Raw genomic sequence first — 24,569 nt, forward strand, 5'->3', positions numbered from 1 at the left:
AGTGAACACCGGGAGTTGGTGATCGACAGGGAGGCCTGGCGTGCTGCGATTCATGGGGTCGCAAAGAGTCGGACACGACTGAGCGACTTATCTGATCTGATCTCAGCTTTTAATCTACAATGCTCATCACTCAGACACATTTGTTTACTTATTCATGAGTCTGTTTTGTTATTTCTCGTCACTTCCATGAACAAGAGATATTTATATGTTTTGTTCACTACTATACATTTCCAGTGCCTAAAACAGTAGGTATATAAAAATCTCTCAATTATAAGTTACACGAAAGAATGAATGGGTGTCTCACAGGGATAATGAAGTGTCCCTGGGTTATACTAAAGCTTGGAGCAGACAGGGAGACCACTCAGGAGGCTACCATACTTATGCATAAGAACATGTATGAAATAGCACTACTAATGTAAGGAGGTGTACAAAGGATCAGCATGATTTACAAGTGGCTTGAAAGTGTTAGTTGCTGAGTCGTGTCCAACTCTTTGGGACCCCATGGACTGTAGGCCGCCAGGTTCCTCTGTCCATGGGACTTTCCAGGCAAGAATACTGGGGTGGGTGCCATTTCCTTCTCCAAGGGATCTTCCTGAAGGGATCGAAGCTTGGTCTCTTGCACTACAGGCAGATTCTTCATGGTCTGAGCTGAAGCTTAGTTCATTCCTCAAGGAAGCCCTGCGAGGCCCGCCTTTGCCCATCCTTTTCCTGTGCTTCCTTCAATTAGGCCCCTGGCCAGCTCAGTTATGGGCTTCTCTGATGGCTCAATGGTAAAGAAGCCGCCTGCCAAGGAGGACACCCGGTCCGATCCCCCCTGTCGGGAAGATCCCCTGGAGAAGGAAATGTCAACCCACTCCAGTACTCTTGCCTAGGGAATCCCACGGACAGAGGAGCCTAGCGGGCTACAGTCCATGAGATCGCAAAAGAGTCAGACACGACTTAGCAACAACACGCTCAGTCAACCAGCTTTTCAGCCCGACGTACTCCTTTTCCGGAAGATGCCGGACGTTCCCGGCGCTGGGATATTCGAAGCACTGCCGGCAGACCTACATTTCTGATGGCCGGTTTCCCAGCCGCCGGGTGGACCCACCCAGGCCGCACCCATTCCACCAGCATTCACAAGTCCCGCCCCCTCAGCGAGACGAAGCGGAGGTGACGCACATCTGGAGCGCTAAACTCCGCCCCTCACGCTTTCCCAGTCCCTGGGAGATGACGCAAGCCCGGTAGAGGCGGCTACGAGGCCGCCGAGGGGCGGGGCGGGGCAGCGCGGCGCGGCCTTCTCCAAAGCGGCGGTTTACTGGCGGTAGTTACCTTAGTATCCACGTTAGCTTGAGGTGTGGCCAGCTGCGATCGATACTACTAGGCCGGTGCAGTCTCAGCCAGAGTGTGACCCCGAGGCCTGAGAAACAGGATTTTCTCTGGTCCGGGACTCCCCGGCGTTCAGCGCTGTCCCCATAACCGGATACCAATTATTTGAACTTCAGACCCAGGTTCCCACCCCGCACCCTCCCAGTCCCGTCGCCCTCCCGCTGCTACGCTCTTTTCTTCCTTTCCCATGTCGCTGCGCCACCAATGGCACAGTTTCCTTCTCAGTCAGGTTATTTGTCCCCCGCTCTCTTCCGTGTTGCTTTTCGAGGGCGATCTTGAAACATTTCCTGCCTTTATAACACTTCTTTTGTATCTTCCCTTTCCCCTTCTTTTCCCCCTTCCTTCCTTCGCCAGAATCTTTGTCAGACTAGGGTCTCCTGCAAGGCTTCACTCATTTTCAGAAGTCTGTGGCACAGCTGTTAGGGAATTGAGTTTTTAAGGCGGTCATTTGAAGATTTTGAGCTTTTCCTCTCTCCTAACCAGGAGTCACAGATGCCAAGAAGTATGGCCCCCCTCAAGAAGCCTCGAAATACCTCAAAGTTGCCCCTGGCTTTAAACCCCTTGAAGAGCAAGAATGTGTTGGCAGTGCTGGCTGAGAGGAACCAGGCTATAGTACCCGTCGGGGCCTGGGTGGAGCCTGCCCCGCCAGATAGTTCAGAAGTCCCGGCAGCTGTGAGTGTCAGTTTGATGCCTATGTGGTGCGGTTTCTTCTCCCATCTTTCTTTTTGTTAGCCTTCCCTAATTCCTTGTGCTCGGATAAGCAGTCTGGGGTTGCCGTTTGTATTCCGTCATAAATAGTTATGTTTTTGCTTTACGGTTATTGAACGAATATGTAGTTGTTAATTAAATTATCATACAAAGATGTTTAGTTGTTTCTAAAATGTGGTACACTCTTAATCTTTGGTTTACGCTTGAAAGCCACAATTTGGAACCAGTCATGCACTTCAGGAAAATGTTTGGTAATCTCAAGGTGAGGGCAAAAGAAGGCAGACACACAATGGGAGTTAAGGAAAGAGGCGCCGGTGGCTTCAGTTTGTCTGGTCTTAAGTTAACTTGAGTCACTTGTCCAGACTTTATATATATATATATCTCCTTTGGAATTGTGTTACCTAATTGTTCATTGATACTTGTACATTCTACTCTCTGGTACATATGTTCTAGAATAGTTTATGGGACAGATTTCTTGGAACTCATATAATTTTAATTGGAATTTAAATTCACTTGATTTTGAGAATTTAGAGACTGTGAAATAATTTGAGGCACCCCTCAGAATTAGAATTTGGTATCACTGTGTTAGAAGTAGGGATAGACAGGAGGTATGATGGGTTTATTTAATTTGGAGATTCCTTATGACTTCACTTTCACTTTTTACTTTCATGCATTGGAGAAGGAAATGGTAACCCACTCCAGTGTTCTTGCCTGGAGAATCCCAGGGATGGGGGAGCCTGGTGGGCTGCCATCTTTGGGGCCGCACAGGGTCGGACACGACTGAAGCGACTTAGCAGTATGGAAGAGAAACATAGTCTAGAGAAGAGCAATACAATATAGGACATAAGTGTTGGAGTCAGAGAACGTTCTAGCTTTGCTACTTGCCAGCTGTAGGATCTTTGGCTGCTACTAAAGATGAATGTTTCCTCATCTTTCATGTAAGAGATAAGAATACCTAGTATTGGAGCTAGTTTTGAGGATTCAGTGATATGAGTTAAAGTGTTTATGCTAATAGATCCTTAATCATGGTGACTACTATTATTTTCATTCTTTGCTATTCAGAGCACTTAAAGGAAGTGAACAATGATCAAGGACTCATGTAATAAAATGTTCCAGATTGTTTTGTAATTAAGCATTATATAAATATTGAGTATCTTTGTATTATAGGCTCCATTACAGTAGGGGAAACAAAGGAGAATGAATTCATTTCCTATCCTCAAAGGATTCATAATCTAATAGGGAGTTAAGAATTATTGTACTCAATGTTAGTAAGAATGAGAGGTGGTGGGTGGTGGCGGTGGTGTATTCGCTAAGTCATGTCTGACTCTTGGGACCCCATGGACTGTAGCCTGCCAGGCTCCTCTGTCCATGGAATTTTCCAGGCAGGAATACTGGAGTGGGTTGCCATTTGCTTCTCCAAGAATGAGAGGTACCAGATGGGTATTGGATGTTCTTGAAGACTGAGTAGGCCTTTTCTAGGTAGAGATGACAGGAAGGGCATGCTTGGTTAAAAATGCAGCATAATTCTCATTTTATAATAGCACATAGTGGGTGAGTGGTGAGCCACCTGGTATGTTAGTGTTAGTTTCTCAATCATGCCAGACTCTTTGCGGCCCCATGGACTGTTAGCCCACCAAGCTCCTCTGTCCATGGAATTCTCCAGGCAAGAATGTTGGAGTGGGTAGCCACTCCCTTCTTCAGGGAATCTTCGAGATCCAGGGATTGAACCCAGGTCTGCATTGTAGGTGGATTCTCTACCATCTGAGCCACCAGGGAAGTTGAGCAGTCTGGTATATGTGGACTGTTTTACTCACTTTAGAAACTGAAACATAAGATAGGTTTGAATTGGTTCATTGAGAATTAATGAAGAAACTTTTAGTTCTCAGTACATGAAAAATTAAGATTTGATTTTTGTGTTCACAGATTCTAAGTTTTAGTTTGTGATTTGGTTTAAGTTCTTGGTACTCACTTGAGCTTCCCTGGTGACTCAGATGGTAAAGAATCCACCTGCAATGCAGGAGACCTGGGTTCAGTCCCTGGTTTGGGAAGATCCTCTGGAGGAGGGCATGACAGCCCACTCCAGTGTTCTTGCCTGGATAATCCCCATGGACAAAGGAGCCTGGTGGGCTATAGTCCATGGGGTTGCAAAGACTCAGACATGACATAGCGACTGAGCACAGCACAGCTATGTCTAGATTATCAGCTCTGAACTACTGTGACTTCTTTATTGTACAGGGAATTTTGGATTATAGAACTGAATTATTTTTTTGGGATTGTATCCTGACCACTTTGTGTTTACAGTAGGCAAAACTAGTGGGACAGTGAATTTATTTTCTATCTTTCATCTTTAAAGACTTCAGCATATATAATTGAAGAAGAACTGAAGGAGCAGCTAAGAAAGAAGCAAGAAGCTCTGAAGCGTTTTCAGAGACAAGTCAAAAGCCGAGTAAATCAGCAAATTAGGCTGAGGAAAAAGCAACAACTTCAGCGGTCTTATGAAGCTGTAAGTTCAAAAGTGAGCCTGAGTAAAGATTGGATGGAACATGTGTTTGTTATGGGAAATGCTATTAGGCAATAACAGAATCACCTTTTTTGAGCCCAGGCTTTGTATAATCTGATTAACTAGTGAGGGCAGTCGATTTGTAGGCAGAGAACCTGTTGTTTGTGTTTTCCTGTGTTGTTCTGACTACCTCTTTTGCTTTCACCAAATAGTAATAAATAATGTCAGAGTTTGGGCTGGGGTTTGAATTCTGGCTTTGCTCCCTACTAGCTATGTGACCTTTGGAGAAGGCAATGGCAACCCACTCCGGTACTCTTGCCTGGAAAATCCCATGGATGGAGGAGCCTGGTGGGCTGCAGTCCATGAGGTTGCTGGGACTGAGCGACTTCACTTTCACTTTTCACTTTCATGCATTGGAGAAGGAAATGGCAACCCACCCCAGTGTTCTTGCCTGGAGAATCCCAGGGACGGGGGATCCTGGTGGGCTGCCGTCTATGGGGTCGCACAGAGTCGGACACGACTGAAGCAACTTAGCAGCCACAGCAGCTATGTGACCTTGGGCCAAGTGCTTAAATTCTCTCAGCATGGTTTCTTTTTCTGTGAAGTGGGGATATAATACTTGTCCCACAGTGTTGTTTTGAGAATTAGATAATGTAGATTATTAGCACCCAGTAGGTACCTGGTAAATGTTAGTTTCTTTGCCAACTAAAATTTCCCATCCCTCTCACCAACCCTGGTTTTAAGACTTTTGGGCTGCTTGTAGATATTAGTTGATTATACTGGGCTGGGGGGAATCACTCTCAACTAGAGAATCTCATTCTTTCTTCTTTCGTCTAGGCAGAGAAAGAAGGCTCTATAGCCATGTACTCTTCAGATCCAGCACACTTAACTCCTAAAAGAACCAGCGTTTTTCCAAGCAATTTGAATGCTGCTATTGGAAGGGCCAGATTGCCTCCTCCCCAGATGCTTGAGGGTGGAATAGAAGACCGAGAGAATCAGAGTGAACTGTTCCACCAACAAGCCCAGGCTGTAAGTACATTTTCATTTTATTTATGTCTCTGGTTTCTTTCTTTTTTTAGATATATGACATACCTGGCCTATGATGTAGAGATTAGGTGTCACATCAACTTGGATTTTTATCATGTCCCCCCCTTTTTTTACCTTTCTAAAGTGAAGATGAATGGGATGATGTTTATTTTTAATATATATTTAAAGTTATATAAGAGTCCTTTGGACAGCAAGAGGATCAAATCAGACAATCCTAAACGAAATCAACCCTGAATATTCAGTGGAAGGACTGATGCTGAAGCTGAAGCTCCACTACTTTGGCCACCTGATGTGAAGAGCCAACTCATTGGAAAAGACCCTGATGGTTGGGAAAGGTTGAGGGCAGGAAGAGAAGGGGGAGACAGAGGATGAGATGGTTGGATAGCATCACCGAGTCAATGGACATGAGTTTCAGCAAACTCCAGGAGATTGTGAAGGACAGGGAAGCCTGCATGCTATAGTCCGTGGGGTTGCAAAGAGTTGGACATGACTTAGTGACTGAACAACAGCAACAAAAATTTATATTTATTGATTGGACACTTATGATACCAAAGTATTCGAGTTCAAAACTTATGAAAAAAAGCTTTAAGTCAAAGAATGTAGATTTTCCAATTATACTTAAGTTGTTATGGGTAAGTGACTCTCAGTTTATAGCATATGGACAAAAGTGATTCCTAACCTCTATTCCACAAAGGTTCAGTACATATATGGGAATTTCACTGACTGTTTTTGTTTCTTTTTTCTGTCCCTCAGTCTGATTATCACAATAAATTGATCTATAAGTCAAGTAATAATAAGTAAACTCTAAATTGACATACTCACAAATTTTTAATATAATTTTTCGCTGATTGACTTTGTATACCTAATATTTAAAAATTAATCGCCATGAGTAGCTCCATCCACTCAAGTCACTTGATGCCATCTAATCAGCACCCCCACCCTGCTGACTGTACCTTGGCTTTTGTTCACTTGGTCACATTCTTCACCTTCGTTGTGGGAATAATCTTTCATCTTATCATTTTATTTTATTTCATTTTATTTAGTTCTACAAGTTTATTGCTACCAACTCATCTCCCTCCACCCTCCTCATGCGTATGTGCTCAGTCATGTAGCCCCATAGGCTGCAGCCCGCCAGACTCCTCTGTCCATGGACTTTTCCAGGCAAGAATACTGGAGTGGGTTGGCATTTCCTTCTCCTATCTTATCCTTTTAAAATGTAATCCAAAGTGTTAGTAAGAGGAGAAAAAAAATGTAGAAAGTTATGATTATGTGAAAATAAAAGTTGTGTGATACTAACATGCTTGGTCATAAATATAAAGCTAATCTTTTTGTGCTGTTAGGATAAATAGAGAAAGCTTTATAAGTACATGTGTGTTGAAATACTTTTTAAAAAGATTTTTTTCTCTTTCCCAGACTATGACTTTTTGTTGTTATTGTTTGGCTTGTAGTGATCATTTTTTATTTTCTTTTAAATATTATGAACAATTTACCAAGCCAGTATTTATTGAGCCAGACACTGCATAAAGTACAAAGGATAAAACATTGACCAAGACAGACACAGCCCTTGCTTTCATGGTGCTGGTAGCTATAAATCTCATTGTAGTGAGGCTTGTACTTCATCTGTATAATACTTAAATAGGACACATCAGTCCACAGATATTTGAATATACTGTGTTTGTTAAGCATTGTGGGGATACTAATGATATGTGAAATAGGACCTTTCATGGGTTTACATTTCCAAGTAGAGATACAAAGCTGCTGCTGCTAAGTCGCTTCAGTCGTGTCTGACTCTGTGCGACCCCATAGATAGCAGCCCACCAGGCTCCCCGTCCCTGGGATTCTCCAGGCAATAACACTGGAGTGGGTTGCCATTTCCTTCTCCAATGCATGAAAGTGAAAAGTGAAAGTGAAGTCGCTCAGTCGTGTCCGACTCTTAGCGAACCCATGGACTGCAGCCCACCAGACTCCTCCGTCCATGCGATTTTCCAGGCAAGAGTACTGGAGTGGGGTGCCATTGCCTTCTGTGAGATTCAAAGCTAACAGACTCCGAATCTGTTGGTTAATAATATGGAAATATTTGCTGCATTTGGTGATAAATCTGTGCAGTGGAAGTTCAAAAATGTTTTAATTCTAAAGAAATAGTTAGGGAAGAATTCTTGGAGGAGGTGGAATTGAGCTGTATATTTTGAACTGGTAAACTGAGTTGAATTGGTAAATTAAAAAGAATTTTAAGATAGGAACAATAAAAAGTCTAGAATATAAAAGTTTTTATACCCTGTTTTTTTTTTTTTTTTTTTTTTGGGCTGGGCCTTGGGGCTTGTGGGATCTTCTTGTTCCCTGACCAGGGATCAAATCCATGCTGTTTGCTGTAGAAGCAAGGAGTCCTAACCATTAGACCACCAGGGAAGTCCCGACCCTGTTTTTTTCTTTAAAGAAGATGAGCTACTGAGGAATATTCAGTGACTTAAACTACTCTAAGCCTATAAACTTTTGCTTATGCAATCTGTGACAATAGAAGCTCAATTTTTTTTTTTAATCTTACTGTTTCTGTTGCACTTTCTATCCACTAGATGTCACTGAGAACTAGACAGTGAGACAGTGTCCAAAGCACTAACTCCTTTGGGACAGCTCCAGGCCAACTGGGACAGCTGGTCACCCTGTCTCTACGTGTGTTCACTCTTCTTTACTTACTTTTCTACTACTAACTGGTATTCTCATCATCACAGCTCCAAAACTTTGGCATACTTATAACTCCTTTAGCCTCTTTGTATGCATGTTCATTTTACATAAATTATGTAAAATGAACATTTAACAAATAGGGGGATTTGTAAGCCCACAAACTTAGTAGCTTAAAATGACAACAACTTTTTCTCTCACAGTTGTGGAGACCAGAAGTCCAAAATCAGTTTCACTGAGCCAAAATCAAGGTGTCTGCAGGGATATGCTCCTTCCACAGATTCTAGGGAAAATTTGTTCTTTGACTCTTCAAGCTTTTGGTGTCTGCTGGCATTCCTTTGCTTGCGGCCACATCAAACCAATCTTTGGCTCCATCTTCATATCATCTTTTCTGTATGTCTAGTTTTCCTCTATCTGTTTTATAAAAACCACTTGTGATGGCTTTTAGTGTTGGTCTAGATAATCCAAGATTATCTCATCTCAGGATCCTCAACTTAATCACATGTGCAAAGGCCCTTTCTCCTTATAAAGTAACAATTACAAGTCTAAGGAATTAAGACCTGATACCTTTGTGTGCGTGCTAAGTCGCTTCAGTTGTGTCCAACTCTTTGGGACACCATGGACTATAGCCTGCCAGGCTCCTCTGTCTGTGGTATTCTCCAGGCAGAAATACTGGGTGGGTTGCCACACTCTTCTCCAGGGGGTCTTCCTGATTGAGGAATCAAACCCACATCTTTTGTACATCCTGCATTAGCAGATGGGTTCTTTTACCATTGATGCCGCTTGGGAAGCCCCTTGATATCTTTGGGTGACTGTTACTCAGCATACTACATCCTAATAGCAGGTCATTGAAAGGGCTTTTGGGTTGATTTAATGACAGAGAAACTGAATGTTAGATATAGTCCAATTGCTGGACCAGCTGAAATATCCTGCTTAAGGGACTAAAGTCAGTCTGCGATTCTAATAGAGGTTGGACTTGATGGAAAATGAAGACTACATAACTCTTATTTTAAATCTGTCACACCAAGTATTTTGCATCCTTGGTCCCATTATACAGGGCAGTTATGTCTGCCATACCTGACAGTGAGTTAAAGCAGGCCTGTTCTTGGCTCTATTTTTTCATAACTTCAACTGCAAATATACTGTGTCTTTTTGCATTGTAATTAACTCTATCTTGGGGAGTTGGTGATGGACAGGGAGGCCTGGCGTGCTGCAATTCACGGGGTCGCAAAGAGTTGGACACGACTGAGCAACTGAACTGGACTGACCCCTTTAGCTACTCTACTAACTAAATTTAGCTACTCTATGGTGAAGTCGCTCAGTCGTGTCCGACTCTTTGTGACCCCATGGACTGTAGCCCACCAGGCTTCTTAGTCCATGGAATTTTCCAGGCAAGAGTACAGGAGTGGGTTGCCATTTCCTTCTCCAGGGGATCCTCCCAACCCAGGGATTGAACCCGGGTCTCCCACACTGCAGGCAGATGCTTTATCGTCTGAGCCACCAGGGAAGCCCAGCTACTCTACTCTAACTAAATTTAAAAGTCCTCCTTTTAATAGAATAGAGTATAATGTTTCAAGCTGGTTTCTCTGGCTAGAGGTATAGACTTTCTTAGAAGCAAGGTCAAAACAGAGGTAATACGCTGTAAGGAAACTGGACTGGTAACAAGAGAGAATTTTCATCTCTAGTCACTATTAGTAAATACCATAAAATATTTGTTATTTATATCTGTAAACCATAATCATTATTTCCCTTTAAGGAAGAAATGATGTCATTAAACTTTCACTGGATGGGTTGAAATTGGTCCTGGCTTTGCCATAATTTCACTGAATTGTTTAAGGATACACTTTCCTGGATTTTCCTTAAAGGAACATTCTGTGCAAATATGTGAAATATAAAATAGGCAGTGCTTCTCTGAAAAAGAAATCAAAGTAGGTGCTTACTGAAACTGCTAGGTAGAAATACGGAATAAACACAAAATTAACATATTTGATATTAATATTTATTACTAATTGTTGTCTAGAGTACTTGAAACAAATTGGTTCTGTTGAGATGTTTGCGTTTGTGTTCTAAATTAATGTAGGAAGGCTTCCTGGAAGAAGAGACATTTAAGAAAAGACAAGTAAGTACAGTCTTCAAATGTTACAGGTGAAAAAGGAGCCCGTGTAAATAAGAAAAAACAATTTTAGGGAAGTAGGAATGATAAAAGTGATCAGGCATGCAAGGACCAGTTGAAGAAATAACTCTTTATTAAGAAGATGGATAAAAGGTAAAGAATATCTGCTGAAGCATTTCCAAATTTAGATCTTTAGGTTCTAATATTTTTGTGTACTTACTTAATATAAAGCATACATTATTAAAAAATGATTTGAGTAACAGCACTTAAATCAAGTTATGAAATGCAGTCTCTTAGAATAATAAAACAGTGTTGTAAAAGCTTATCAGCACATCAGAAAGTCTTCTTTGCAGGTAATCCTCTGGTCTCAGGTCTGGCATTTTTTAATAATAGGGGCCTGTTTTCCTGTTGGAACACTTAGTGAATCTGGTATTAAGACTGTAGCCTGTTTTTGTTTTCTTTTTTTCCCTTTTCCTTGGCAGCTTAGTCAAAGCATGAAACAAGCACGTCACCGGCTGGCATCATTTAAAACTGTGAATCAGAAAGATGCACCAGAGTTTCCAGATGATAAAAAGAAAAGCTTTCCCACCCAGGAGGTAACCTAAGTTCTCATGAGTTGTTTCTAAAAATACAGGTGAAAAATAGGATAAAGATTAATTTATACCTCAGCATTATTTAGAACTGAAAAATAATTGGAAATGACCTTAATTTTCCAATAGTAGGGAGTGGTCTACAAACATGATATATCCATATATAGCTGTTATCAAAAATATCATGCTTTCAAAGGATATTTGAAGCCTTGGGAAAGTGTTTGTGATATAAAGGTAAAAGGAAAAAGTAGGATATAAATTAGATATAGTATAAGCTCAATTTAAAAAATTCATCCAATAAATATTTATGGACTATCTGTAGTTTCCAGGCATTGTTCTAGAAGCAGAACTTAACAGCAATGAAAAGATCCCTCAAGGAGCTCCTGTGCTAGTAGGGAAGCATATTCTTAAACAAGCGCATAAATACAGAATATTGTTTCCAATGATAAGTGTAAGGCAAAATATCGAGATGGGGAGAGAATGCTATATGCATAGACAAAGACCTGAAAAGAAATGAACCAAGAGGTTCATGCTGATGATTTCTGGGTAGTGTTATTACAAGTGATTTTTTTTCTTTTTTTTAATCATAGAAATTTTCCGTAATGTATATATTTTAAATTTTAATCAGGAAGGAAGAGGTCAATGGCATTTTTTTTAAAAAAGGAAATTCTCTTGGTTTTTTGGATTTTTTTTTTTCACCATACCAAACAGCATGAGGAACTTCCCTGACCAGGAATTGAACCTGTGCCTTCTGCAGGAGAAGCATGGAGTGTTAACCACTAGACCACCAGGGAAGTCCAGAAAGAAATTCTTTTGTTTCAAAATATAGAATAACTTTCTGGACGTCCTGGTATATATTTTACCATAGTGAAAATAAAGACTGTGATTGCAGTGAGAAAAGCTATAGAATAAAGTTAGATCGAATTGGAACCTAAATATTAAGTTAGAGTTAAAAGAATATTTAAAGCCATGCTTATAAAATCACATTGTTTTGGTGTCTCCTTATTTCCATATTCACAAATTTGGATCCTAAACCAGTATATTTCCCTGTGTTTACTTAATTTTGGAAGTTTTGATAGGCAGCATCGATAAAATGGATTATTAATCAGTCTTTTTTTTACTCTTTTTTGGTACCTTTACCAGCTGTCTCTTGTTTAGTTCTCTCTCAGTTTTCCTACCTAATTGGTATTTTTTTTTTTACATTTTCCTAGATTACATATATGTTTATATTTTATTTTTGTATTTTTTCCTTGAGTATCTCAGTGCAACCAGCAACTATCAAAGACATGCCTCTATGTTTGTAGTTAGTAGAATACTTCCTCTATAGTGATAATTAAGAAACTTATAGTTAAATATGGACTTCCCTGTAGCTCAGATGGTAAAGAATGTGCCTGTAATGCAAGAGATCTGGGTTTGATCACTGGGTCAGGAAGATCCCTGGAGAAGGAAAGTGGCAATCCACTGCAGTATTCTCGCCTGGAGAATCCCGTGGACAGAGTAGCCTGGCGGGCTACCGTCCATGTGGTCACAAACAGCTGGACACGGCCAAGTGACTGGCACACGTCGTGAAATGTGAAAAGCAAGTAGGCATGGGTGTGCCGAGTATTGCGTTCCACCTTGGATGCATTAAGTGTGCTTACCTCTAGGATTGCATTGTTGTGACTCAAGACACAGTTTCATTTGTAACTAAATTCTTGCCTTGGTTTCTTGACAATTTTCATACCTCTTCCGCAGATTTGGCAGTACTGTAGTTTTGGTCCATAAGACTGACTTCCTGGTACTGCGAAAAGGAAATGGTTGGACCCAGTTTATTTAAACCAGAAAAAGAAGGATGACCAGATCCCAGAGACTGATACTTTATAACCTTTCAATTGGTGTTTTTCCAAAAAGAGTACTGTTCCTAGGTCTGACTGAAATAATTATCCAATAGAAGGGAGGAGGTTAAGTCTTTTATAACATCCTTGTATAAACCAGTTTTATACGTCAAAGGTGCCATTTAAGTGTAGTTCATTATGATAATGATGAACTCTGGTCTAGCTGCTTGCTTTCAAATAATGCATGTGCTATTTCAGATAAAGTACCACAAACAAATCTATGCCATATAATTGACAGCGAAATTTTTCTTATCGAGTATGTAGTCTTTGCTTTAAATCTGAATAGTTCTACCCACTCAGTTGTGAGCAGGAGGAATCTGCTGGTCAGAAAGGAGAACAGCCTATAACCCAGTTGAGCTCTGGTTTCATTTGCTTGTTAGACTTATTTTTACTGACATTAGAATCTGTTTGGTTGTTACCGTTGTTCTAGATTTAGAGATACACGTGGAAGATAGGTTTGTTTGCCCACTGTTAGATCACCAAGACAAAATTATAAGCATTCTGAAGTTGTTACTGGCTAGGATAGGGCAAATTGCAAAGAAAGTTAAAGTATTCTACTATCTTATTTCACTCCTTACGTTTGTTATGTAAATGGTTTGTTTGTATACTTGAACTAGAACTCTATTCTGTATTAGATTACCATAAACTGGTAAGATTGTATCAGATATTTCACAAAAACTCAACTTAGTGTTATGAGCATATTGCTTTCTCTAGACCATTTGTATTTGTATTAGTTTTTCTTTTTTGCAGAAAGCACTTTGTAGGAAGCCATCATTTACCAGGATAAATATAGGTGTAAGAGGAGAACTGCCCTTGGAGGTCCATCAAGGTCTTTTAACTCCTGCAGATTACCAGAAATTTATGGATGATCAGGTAGGTAAATATAAAGAGTAGAGGGGAAAAAAGATGCCCTGTTATAACTAACCATACAAGATGGAATTAAGTACTGAGATTATAATATCCAATAATTTTTTTCTAATGGTTTTATTGAGCTATAATTCCCATACCACACAGTCTACCTACTTTAAAGTGTACTCTTCAGTGGTTTTTGGTATATTCACAGGATTGTGCAACCATCATGTGAAGTCGCTTAGTCATGTCTGACTCTTTGCCATCCCATGGACTGTAACCTAACAGGCTTCTCTGTCCATGGGATTTTACAGGCAAGAGTACTGGAGTGGGTTGCCATGTGCAACCATCACCACAATCTAATTTAGAAGATTCTCATTATCCCTAAAAGAAACACTGTACCCATTAACTGTCACTCTCTAGTCCCTTCCTGTTTCTGTCCCCAGTACTAAACAACCACTAAGCTACTTTCTGTCTCTGTAGATTTGCTTATTCTGGGCATTTCATGTAAATGTATGTGTCATATAAATGGAATAGTATAAAATGGGGCTTTTGTGACTGACTTCTTTTACTTTGCTTAATGTATTCAGAGTTTATCCACCTTGTAGCATGTATCAGTACATCAGTATATTACACTTGGTATATCCATTCATCAGTTAATAGACATTTGGATTTTTTCCACTTAGCTTTTATGCATAATTGTGCTGTAAGCAGTTACATGTATTTGGGTGAACATTCATTTTTCTAGTTATGGAATTTCTGGGTCACATAGTAACTCTTTGCCTAATATTTTGAGGAACTGTCAAGCTGTTTTCCATTAGCAATATATGAGGTTTCCAGTTTCTCCACATCCTCTTCAATCGTTGTTGTTGCCCATCTTTTTATAGCCTCCTAAGTAGGTTTGGAGTGGCATTTCACCATACTTTTAATTTGTATTTTCCTGATGACTAATGATCTTGAGTATCTTTTCATGTGCTTATTGCCCATTTATTTATCTCTCTTGAAGAAAAATCTGTGTTCAGATGCAGTACCATTTTTAAGTTGGGTTGTCTTTTTATTATCAAGTTGTAAGAATTCTTTGGGCTTCCCTGTGGCTCGGCAATAAGGGATCCACCTGCAGTGCAGGAGACACAGCTTTGATCTCTGAGTTGGGAAGATCCTCTGGAGAAGGAAATGGCAACCCACTCCAGTATTCTTGCCTGGGAAATCCCATGGACAGAGGAGCCTGGTGGGCTACAGTCCAGGGGGTTGCAAGTTACATGATTTGCAAGTATTTTCTCCCATTCTCTGGGTTGTTGTTTCATTTTTTCGTGTGTATGTGTGCGAGAAGCCTCTTTATTGGGGTCCCTTCCTTTATTGGTGTAAGAACAAAAGTTCCAAATTAACTATGTCACTGCTTTATTCTCATAATAGATTTTTTTATCCAATTCTTTTGAAATTTTAGACTCATTTGTAAATATATCTTTCTACATTAAAACTACTCCTCATCTCACAAAGACCCCACTTACCTTTGATTTCTATGGACACATTTTCAATTACTCATTTTATCCACTATACAAAAAAATCCCACCATTTTGTAAGCAGTTTAAAGGCCCTCAAACAACTATCCACCAATTCATCAAAAGAAAATTACCAAAATAACAAATCTTTTTAAAACAATAAAAAATTTCTGTTTCTAAAACCGTATTTACAAGACTGACATTCCATCAACATAACAATGAAATTGTATCAACATTGCCATCAATGTAAATATTCATTTCACTTTTTTAATGCTATCATTTTTTAGCACAAAATTTTTAGTTTTGGTGTCATCTAACTTACCTGTTTTTCTTTTGCTGCTTGTGCTATGGTGTAGGATCTATTAAACCATCGCTTAATTCTACGTGTTCTAAGAATTTTATAATTTTAGCTCTTATAATCCATTTGGAGTTTTTTTTTATATGTAGTGTGAGGAAGAATTCTAACTTAATTCTTTTACATGCATTCTTGTTTCTACCTGTAATAGATACATTTGTTTGTTTTTCCATTTTTGTTTGTATGTTCTTTAGGAACCTGAGGAATCTTCATCTGTTATGATAGATAAGAAAGGGAAAAAGCATTTGTCTTGGGGGGACCAGGAGGCTCTCTTTCCTGAAGACAAAGATATACCTTTCAGCAGAGCTCAGGTAAAGCAGAGGGAAGGGAGATGGTATAATAGAAATGAAAGTAATTATGATTTGGACTTGAGCTGTTGGTATTCTTGTGCCTGGTTTGGGATTGTAGATTCAGGTTCTGTTGAGCAAAGACTGTAATTTTGCATTTTATCTTAGTAATTTGTTTGACTACCATATCCTTTTAAGATTATTTTAGGAATCTCACAGAAAACCTGAGTGTTACTGCTACATGGCATTCTATATTCAATGTTCCTGTTCACTTTTAGAAAGTACAGTTCAAAACCCCACTATTTGATGTGATAGAAGAGGAAGAAGTAAAGCAGTTACATCAGGACGTTTTGCCAGAAGCCCAGGATTATCTTCCAGAAGCTCAGGGGGATTTGACGAGTGTCCTTGATGTTGAGTGGGAAGCCCAGCGCTGTGAGCTGAGACTCAGTACCCAGCATATCGACCTGGAAGGCCACACTGTTGAGCCCAAAGCCCAGGCCATTAAGACAAAAACTAAGAGTTGTATCCTGAAAGACCAGACTGTTGGACTAGAAGATGGGGATATTGCCTTGGAAGTGCAAGATTTTCCACTCCAAAATCAGACTTTTCTACCCACAGATCAGCACATTCTCCCCAAAGACCAGAATATTCAACCTGAATGTCAGGACCAGGATTTTCTACCCAGTGATCAGGTAAAATAAAATGGAAAGAAGATACAACAAAAAGAAATAAGCATGTTAAGGCTTGTAGTGGGATTTGCAAGAACTATTGCAGCTGATTTAGAGAGTCATAGTTGGGGAAGAAATAACTTGTCTGATTGATTTCTTACATGTCCAGCATTCTTATTAAGTGTTAAAATTCTTAGCAGCAGCATATTACCCCTGTCTGGACAATTTACTTTTTAAAAAAACTTTCTTTGTTAGATGAAGTATTTCTCGCAGCTTTTGTCTGTTTTGAGAGCTGAAAGATGGGAAAAAAGAGTAGATCACAAGTGTCCCAACAGTATTTTTAACCCAGGTCCCAAGGCCAGCCCTCCAGCAGAGATTGATTAGACTAAGAGGAAAAGAAAGGGATCAACAGGAAGTAAATTACTTAGGGCTGTGGCTAGGCTTATGTGGCATAGAGTATAGTGTATTAACTTATTCTCTTAAGATGATGGCCTCAGTTAACTTCTGAATTCTCACTGCAACCTAAAGTATTATTGATTACCTTGTGTTTCTTAACTGAATAACTGCTATTTATATTTGTTCTTTTTTAGAAAGCAGATTTGAAGCCAGCAGTATCAATGTTGATAGGTAGGAGTCAGGGAGAGGTGTTTCCTCTGGATATCTGTCAGGATCTTTTACACAGGCGTGAAGATGAGGCCTTCATCAGTGGCAAGGCAGAGCAGAAAAAGGAGAGAACATGAGGAATTGCATTATTTGGGCTTAGTTTGGAACTTTTCAAGATTGTTCTCAGAGAGATTTCAGGAAGTGTGGTTTGTGTTTTATTCCATATTGTTTCACATCATCTGGAGTTGAAAAAATTACTGTAAGGTTTCTAATAAAGCCTGGACTATTATTTCTATTATTTCATGTTACTCCCGTTGAACAATTGACAATTTATGTTTTTTTTTTGTCTTTTAGAAGGTATGCTTCAAGGAGACATACTGTGATATGAATGAGAAAGGGAGAAAAGACTTTTCTCTGGCAAGTTATCAATATCTGCCTCCTAAACTTCAGTACCAGGCTTCCATCAGAGATCAGGTAGAGCTCAATCAAAAAGATATAGATGCGGGACTTCCCTGGCGGTCCAGTGGGCTTCTGTTGTGGCTCAGACTTTAAAGAGTCTGCCTGCAATGCGAGAGTTCTGGGTTCTGTCCCTGGGTTGGGAAGATCCCCTGGCAGAGGAAATAGCAACCCACTCCAGTGTTCTTGCCTGGAGAAACCCATGCACGCAGGAGCCTGGCGGGCTATAGTCCATGAGGTCACAGAGTCGGACACGACTGAGTGACAACACTATTCTAGTGGTAAAGACTCTGCACTTCGACTGCAGGGGGTGCAATTCAATCCTTGATTGAGGAACTAAGATCTCACATGCTCTGAGGTGTGCCCCTACTCCCCATCCTGCAAAAAAAAAAAAAAAGAGAGAGATAGATGGAAAAAAAGTAACTGGATTTTATACATTTCCAACAATTGGTAATGTGAAATATAGAATCAGACCCTTGTTTAGTGAACTGTATCAATCAAAGCAGTTCTGTCATTCAGAAGGCTGATAAATCATACTTGTATTCTTATTGTGGAATCAGACGATTTTAGTTTATTATTTTGGTGAGGCATTGTTCCCACAGGTATACTGCTCTTACATGAACAATGTAGGGGAATTAGCAGATTCTAAATTACTTAAATTTTGAGGAGGTTGTCAGACTGTTCTGTGAATGTTTCGGGATTAAAAAGTAAGATCTATAGACTTGGGTTAAAAGTTTAACATCCCTGTTCAAACTAAAATGTATCAGAATACCCTCATGTGGTACCATTTCTCTGGCGTTCTCACTGAAGCCCAGAGTGTTAAGGTTAGCATGTTGCCCTGGTTAGACGATTTGTTTTCTGTTTTTGTTGTTTCCTTTAAACGTATTTCTGAAGCAACTGTCATCTCTAATGCGAGAAGAAAGATGAATTGACTCTGGGGTGTCATCAGTATATTCAACCTAAAATGTAAGACCCGCCCCCCTCCCCCCAGAGAGCAGGTAGAGCAGAAGACAGTGGGAACTCTGTCTACTTTCTAAAAAAGTAACTGCAGATGGTGACTGTAGCCATGAAATTAAAAGACGCTTGCTCCTTGGGAGAAAAGTTAGGACCAACCTAGACAGCATATTAAAGAGCAGATATATTACTTTACCAGCAAAGGTCCGTCTAGTCAAAGCTATGTTTTTTCCAGTAGTCATGTATGGATGTGAGAGTTGGACTACAAAGAAAGCTGAGCACCCAAGAATTGATGCTTTTGAACTGTGGTGTTGGAGAAGACTTTTGAGAATCCTTGGACTACAAAGAGATCCAACCAGTCCATCCTAAAGGAAATCAGTCCTGAATATTCATTGGAAGGACTGCTGCTGAAGCTGAAACTCCAACACTTTGGCCACCTGATGCGAAGAGCTGACTCATTTGAAAAGACCTGATGCTGGGCAAGATTGAAGGCAGGAGGAGAAGGAGATGACAGAGGATGAGATGGTTGAATGGCATCACCGACTCAATGGACATGAGTTTGAATAAACTCCAGGAGTTGGTGATAGACAGGGAGACCTGGCGTGCTGCAGACCATGGGGTTGCAAAGAGTCGGACATGACTGAGCGACTGAACTGAACTGAACTGAGATTACTTAAGATTTGGGCTAGAGCTTGTCAAGCTAGCTTGTATGTAGGCTGCATAGAATTAAAGCTTCTGGCATTAGGCTAAGAGTATGATGTCTTCAGTTATTTCAAAATGTGTCAGATCTAAAGAGAGTCCAGGTGACAAAGCATAAGTCTGTCATTTGGGCCAAATAAGAGGTAGAGTTTACTTGTATAATATTGATTGGTTGTCAGTAAATAGTTCTTGGTAAACTCAAGTCCTTCAGTAAATTTGGCTTTGAACATTTAGTCTTCTATACATTGAAGGAATTCTACTCTTGGGCAGCTGAAGCAGTATACCAAAGCCAGACATCCAGTTTGCAGACCAATTATGATGAAGAACAAAACAAGCTGTTTGCCACTCAAAACTTCCCAGACTTCACCACTTCTGTTGTTTATGCATGGAATTATCGGGGACATTGAGTAGGCGTGCTTAAGGGAAGTAACACAAGCTTATTTCCTGGCTTTACCTGAGAAAATGTTGGCAACTTTATAAAGATATTTTCTTGTTTCCTTATCTTATTCTAAATGTGTTGTTGAATAAAGAGTTACCCCATGCAAAAAAAGAAAAAGAAAAAGCCAGAATAATCTAGGATTTGCTTTCAAATACTCTAGGAATAATGTGGGAGAAAAGATATATGAAAAAACATGATGTTGCTAATTGCTGGGTGATGGGTATCTTTAGATTCCTTATACTATTTTTTTTTCTACTTTGATGTATGTTTGGAAATTTTATATTAAATACATGCATGCACACACCTGTTAAATTATCCTCCCCTAGTATCATTATTTTGGGTTGTCACTGAAGTATACAGTACTATTATTAAACTACTATTATTATTTAATAGGTTATTAAATAATAACCTATTATTTTTGCTCAATTAGTTTTGTATTTTGTTGTTCCTTTAGAGCAAGTGTATTATGCAACCCTCATGTTTCAAGAAATCGGAGCTTGGAAGAGGAATTGCTTCTGGAGTGTGGTTGGTATGTCTCACCCAGTGTTCAAGACCTAGCCTTTCCCAGAGAGTAAGTAGAACAGAATATAGTGGGGAGTAAGTTACAGTAGATTCCTTAGGTTTGAATTCCAGATTGGCAGGGCAAAGTCATAACTGCTTCAGGGGTTTAGTGTTAAGGTCAATAACAATGGGCAAAGGTATAATGCCCTCTTGTTCTGTGACTGTTCTGCCCTGTTGAGACTCGTTCTGGCCTCTTCACTGAAGCTTTCGCTAGGGCCCTGGCCTGATGCTGCTTCTTGGACAGTTGTTCAAGGTTTCTTTTCTTTTAGCACAGGAACTTCGGGCAGGCCTCACATAATGTGACAGATGAGAGATGGAGAGAGGAGCTATTTCTGGAGCACTGTGAATGTGTCGTTCATGAAATCCAGGATCCAGTTTCTGCCAGAGAGAAGGTAGAGCCTAGTATAGTGAAGAGTAAGCAGCAGAAAGTCAATTAGTGAGAGTTTGATATGGGCTTGCTAGAGCTATGCTGCCAGCAAGCGATGATAGTGTTATCTCTTATTAATAGTATTAGTAATGTTATTAGTATCATTATGAATAACAGCTTAAATTCATTAAACATTTACCATAGCCACAATGGTTCTAGAACTTTGTATCCTTTGTCTCATTAAACTCTCAAAATAACCCTGGGAGATCGATGCCATTATTCCTTGTTTTACCAGTAGAGAAACTTAGGATTGCTTCGCAGATACAGTTAAGATCCGTAGCAGTGGCAAGAGTAGTGTCTGCTTTCATTCCCTAATGCATCAGACTCTTCTGACATGTTTAGATTACATCAGGGCTATCACTGCAGCCTAAAGTATTTTTACCAACATCATGTCACTGCTTATGCAATTTGGTGAATGCTTTTGTATCTTTTAGAGCTTATGCTCCGTACAGCAACCATGTGTTGGAACAGCTGAAAGATGGCAGGAAGATTTGCTTCTGGATGGGCATCACCATCTTGCGCCCAAGCAGCAGAGAGAGGCTTCCAGCAGAAAACAGGTAGAGCAGACTGTGGAGCGTGAGCAGTGGAATTTAGATAGGGTCATAGGTACCTACTGAGCTGGGAACAGTAAGCCTGAGCAAAAAGCAGATTCTTGGTTTATTTCATGGTGTGTGAAACCTGTTTTGACCTAAGATTACTCCCTGAAGGCTAGGGTATTGTCAGAAACACTTGTTACCTATTGGAAAATTGTATTTTTTACATGTGTATTCTCTTATAAAACGTGTATTTTTGGTGTCTCTTCTTTTATGAGAAGGAAAGAAGTAAGTGGTTTCTGAAGGGTCGGGGTCAGGAGAATCTTGCACCCAACAGCCAGGACTAGATCCCCATCAGGAACCTGGTAGGGCATAAGGCAGATCACTAAGACATTTAGGCTGGAACTTGTTAGGGTTATGTTTTCCAAGAAAGTGTCACGGTACTGTGGCCTACTGAGATTTCCCTATGACTGAAGTCTAGTTTATTCCCATCAGAATTTTACACTGTCTGCATAATTTCTAACTCGTGTTTTTTTGTTATTTTAGAAACAGAGCCTTCAGGCAACTAGCATTGTTAGAATATATGAAAGAGATAAAGAGAAATTTTCCCTTGGTCCTTTTAAGAGAGCAGAAAGAAAAGGAGGAAGAAAGGCAGAAAGAAGCACTTGGGCTGAGCTTTTCAGACTGAACTGCAGCTTCTTTATTATTTTTGGTTTGGGTCTCTAAGGTTGGTCTAAGGGAAGGCTGTTGTGTTTTATTCTGCATCACCATTTCTATATTCTGCAAGCCCTTTCTACTTGCTGTCCTTTGCCTATTTTTTCCCTCTTTTTGAGAGTCTTCTCTTTTTTGCTTCTCATCCTTTAGATTTCAACTTTAACTTCTGCTCTGACCACCTTATCAAGATTAGGCCTCCTCCCCTTTTGTGTTTTTCCTCTGTCCCTGTATTCTGTTTGTTTCCTTCTCCATACACAAGACAGTTGGTAATTACTTATTTGCATGTTTCCCAGTAGTCTGTAAGCTTTATGAAGAGAAATAGCATACCTGTTTTGTTTACTGGAGTGTGGACAGCCTTTAGCATGGTGCCTAGTACCTGCTTGTCTCTTGCTAAATTTGTTTAGAAAGAATTGGTCAGTCAGTCAAACGTTTATTGAGCACCAGTTTGATGTTAGCCATTGTTTAGGTTTTAAATATTAAAGATATAGCTGTGAATAAGACTTAGCACTCAAATTTCAGACCGTCTGAAGAAGAGAGACTGATAAATAAGTGATAATTATGAAGCAGCGTAATTAGTGGTAGAGAATGGATAGGCCATTAACTGAGCAAGAAGAGGGGTACCTAATCCTGACTGTTTGATTCAGGGTGCCACTTTAATAGCCAGAACCTCTCCTTGTCCTTCTGTCACACCAGCCCTGAAAATCCTAGATCAGTCCTTTGACCTTTCAGACTCCCGAATAATCCAGGTTTATTGTAAAGAAAACCCTCTTTAATGGAATAGATACAATTATACACATTCATACTTAGGGTTTTACAGTCACAGCTAGATCCCCAGTGCTGCTTAGCGTTTTTCTTAGTTGCTACTTGTTAGCTCCCTCACACATGGCCCACACTGATAATTCCAAACCTTAAATACTCCATAAAGTTCTTTCTGCAACCCTGTACTCTCTGACTTTCATTAAAAAAGGGGCCATCATTCAATAACTCCCTTGACCATTTACTCTTTTGCCATTCTTCCCTGTTTCTACTAATCTCAGGGGAAGAATTGTCCCTTTTTTTTTGGACCGTGTGGCACATGAGATCTTAGTTCCCTGACCAGGTATCGAACCCAGGCCCCCTGCATTGGGAGCGTGAAGTCTTATCCACTGTACCACCAGGAATGTCTCATCCCAGAGTTGTCTTTCTTTGGATCCATATTCTGGATTCACTTTCCATGTTTTCTTCTGGGTCCAATTTTGAACATTATATTCTTGTTAAAATCCTCTGAAGAACGTTCCTTTTTTTGTTCTAGCAGGCAGCTGACCTGGTTAAGTTCAGGCTCCAAGTTCTCTCTCATCTTCTGTGAACAGCAGCTCCAATGTTAGTTCAGTTCTCAGAGCCTTCTTTATACTGCATTAAGTCCATCCCAGGCAGCACAGCTCAGGGGTGATGCTGGGGTGTGTGCCATTTCATACACAAAATTAAGGAATCCGCTTTTCTAACTCAGCCTTCTTTTTTTTTTTAGTTAATTTTTATTGGTTTATAGCTGATTTAAATGTTGTATTAGTTTCAGGTGTAGAGCACAGTGACTCAGTCATGCATGTACATATCTGCATGCTTTTTTAGATTCTTTTTCCCATTTAGGTTATTACAGAGTATTGAGTAGCATTCCAAACTCACCCCTCTTCAGGGTACCCCACCCATATACTCTGCAGATACTTAGAGCCACATTTCCTACAATTTATACTTAGAATCAGTGAGAGAGAGCTAGAGGCTCAGAATGGGCTTACTTCTTGGCCAGTGCTGGAAGTCCAATTTTTCTTAACCAAAAAAAATGTTTTTTCCTATACTTATTTTTGGCTGTACTGGGTCTTGGTTGCTGCACGCAGGCTCTCTGGAACTGAGGTGTGCTGGCTTCTCATTGCGGTGGCTTCTCTTGTGGCACACAGGCTCTAGGGGTTGAGACTCACGGGCTTAGCTGCTCCATAGCATGTGGAATCTTCCTGGACCAAGGATCAAACCTGTGTCTCCTGCATTGGCAGGCGGATTCTTAACCACTGGACCACTGGGGAAGTCCTTTCTTACTTTTATGAAAGCAGAAAAAATGATTTCATTTTTATTTCAGCAAAAAGTAAATACAAAGGATAAAAGACCCCAAATTACAGAGATAGCCACCATTAACCTTTTGCTACGTACTGTTTTTAGATTTTATCTGTAACAAACAAACTTTATTGAGGTATATAGTCAGTTCTCTTTACTCATAATAGTTATGTTCTATAAACTTGCCATAAATACTGCAACTGAATTTTAGTCAATACTGAACCATTGCTTAACTGTTTTGTGTGAATTTCTGTTTAGACACCTTATTAATATGTATTGTTGATCCATTAACATTGGACTCAGGGCCAACGGCACTATAGCTCATGGCTGAATGAAGCTTATCTAATAGATGTATTTTCTCCATAAGGCCCATCACAACCTTCTTATGCTAGAAACACTAGGTAGTACTTGAGCACAGTGCTTGAGGGGTGTTTTAAATAGCACAATAACAAAAAAAGCACAAAAATGCAAAAAGCTTTGGACTCAGTGTACATTTGAAAGGATACTGTTTACAGTATGAAGGCTGAAAGAAGAAGGCAGAGCATCACAGTGTTTGACCTTAGCTGACAA

General features: G+C 40.0%; 1 protein-coding gene across 5 annotated transcripts in view; it reads left to right on the forward strand.

Moving 5' to 3' along the window:
* The first annotated feature begins 1,203 nt into the window (after positions 1–1,203).
* The window catches only part of CCDC15 (coiled-coil domain containing 15), a 56,791-nt gene continuing 33,425 nt past the window's right edge, over positions 1,204–24,569 (forward strand). Inside the window, exons 1-12 of one of the 5 annotated variants that reach the window (XM_070364975.1) lie at positions 1,204–1,303; positions 1,852–2,040; positions 4,430–4,579; positions 5,414–5,605; positions 10,895–11,008; positions 13,627–13,749; positions 15,774–15,890; positions 16,145–16,558; positions 17,492–17,611; positions 20,140–20,214; positions 20,516–20,638; positions 21,108–21,230. In XM_070364975.1, the coding sequence (XP_070221076.1) occupies positions 1,861–2,040; positions 4,430–4,579; positions 5,414–5,605; positions 10,895–11,008; positions 13,627–13,749; positions 15,774–15,890; positions 16,145–16,558; positions 17,492–17,611; positions 20,140–20,214; positions 20,516–20,638; positions 21,108–21,230 (1,731 nt within the window). In that variant the 5' untranslated portion in view covers positions 1,204–1,303; positions 1,852–1,860. Of the gene's footprint in view, positions 1,491–1,547; positions 1,598–1,851; positions 2,041–4,429; positions 4,580–5,413; positions 5,606–10,894; positions 11,009–13,626; positions 13,750–15,773; positions 15,891–16,144; positions 16,559–17,491; positions 17,612–20,139; positions 20,215–20,515; positions 20,639–21,107; positions 21,231–24,569 lie in introns of those variants that run through there. The other 4 variants (XM_014477795.2, XM_070364974.1, XM_070364976.1 and 1 more) reach the window with 4 other exon arrangements.

Source organism: Bos mutus, chromosome 29 (genome assembly GCF_027580195.1).
Source record: "Bos mutus isolate GX-2022 chromosome 29, NWIPB_WYAK_1.1, whole genome shotgun sequence".
In the NCBI taxonomy this organism is placed as follows: domain Eukaryota; kingdom Metazoa; phylum Chordata; class Mammalia; order Artiodactyla; family Bovidae; genus Bos; species Bos mutus.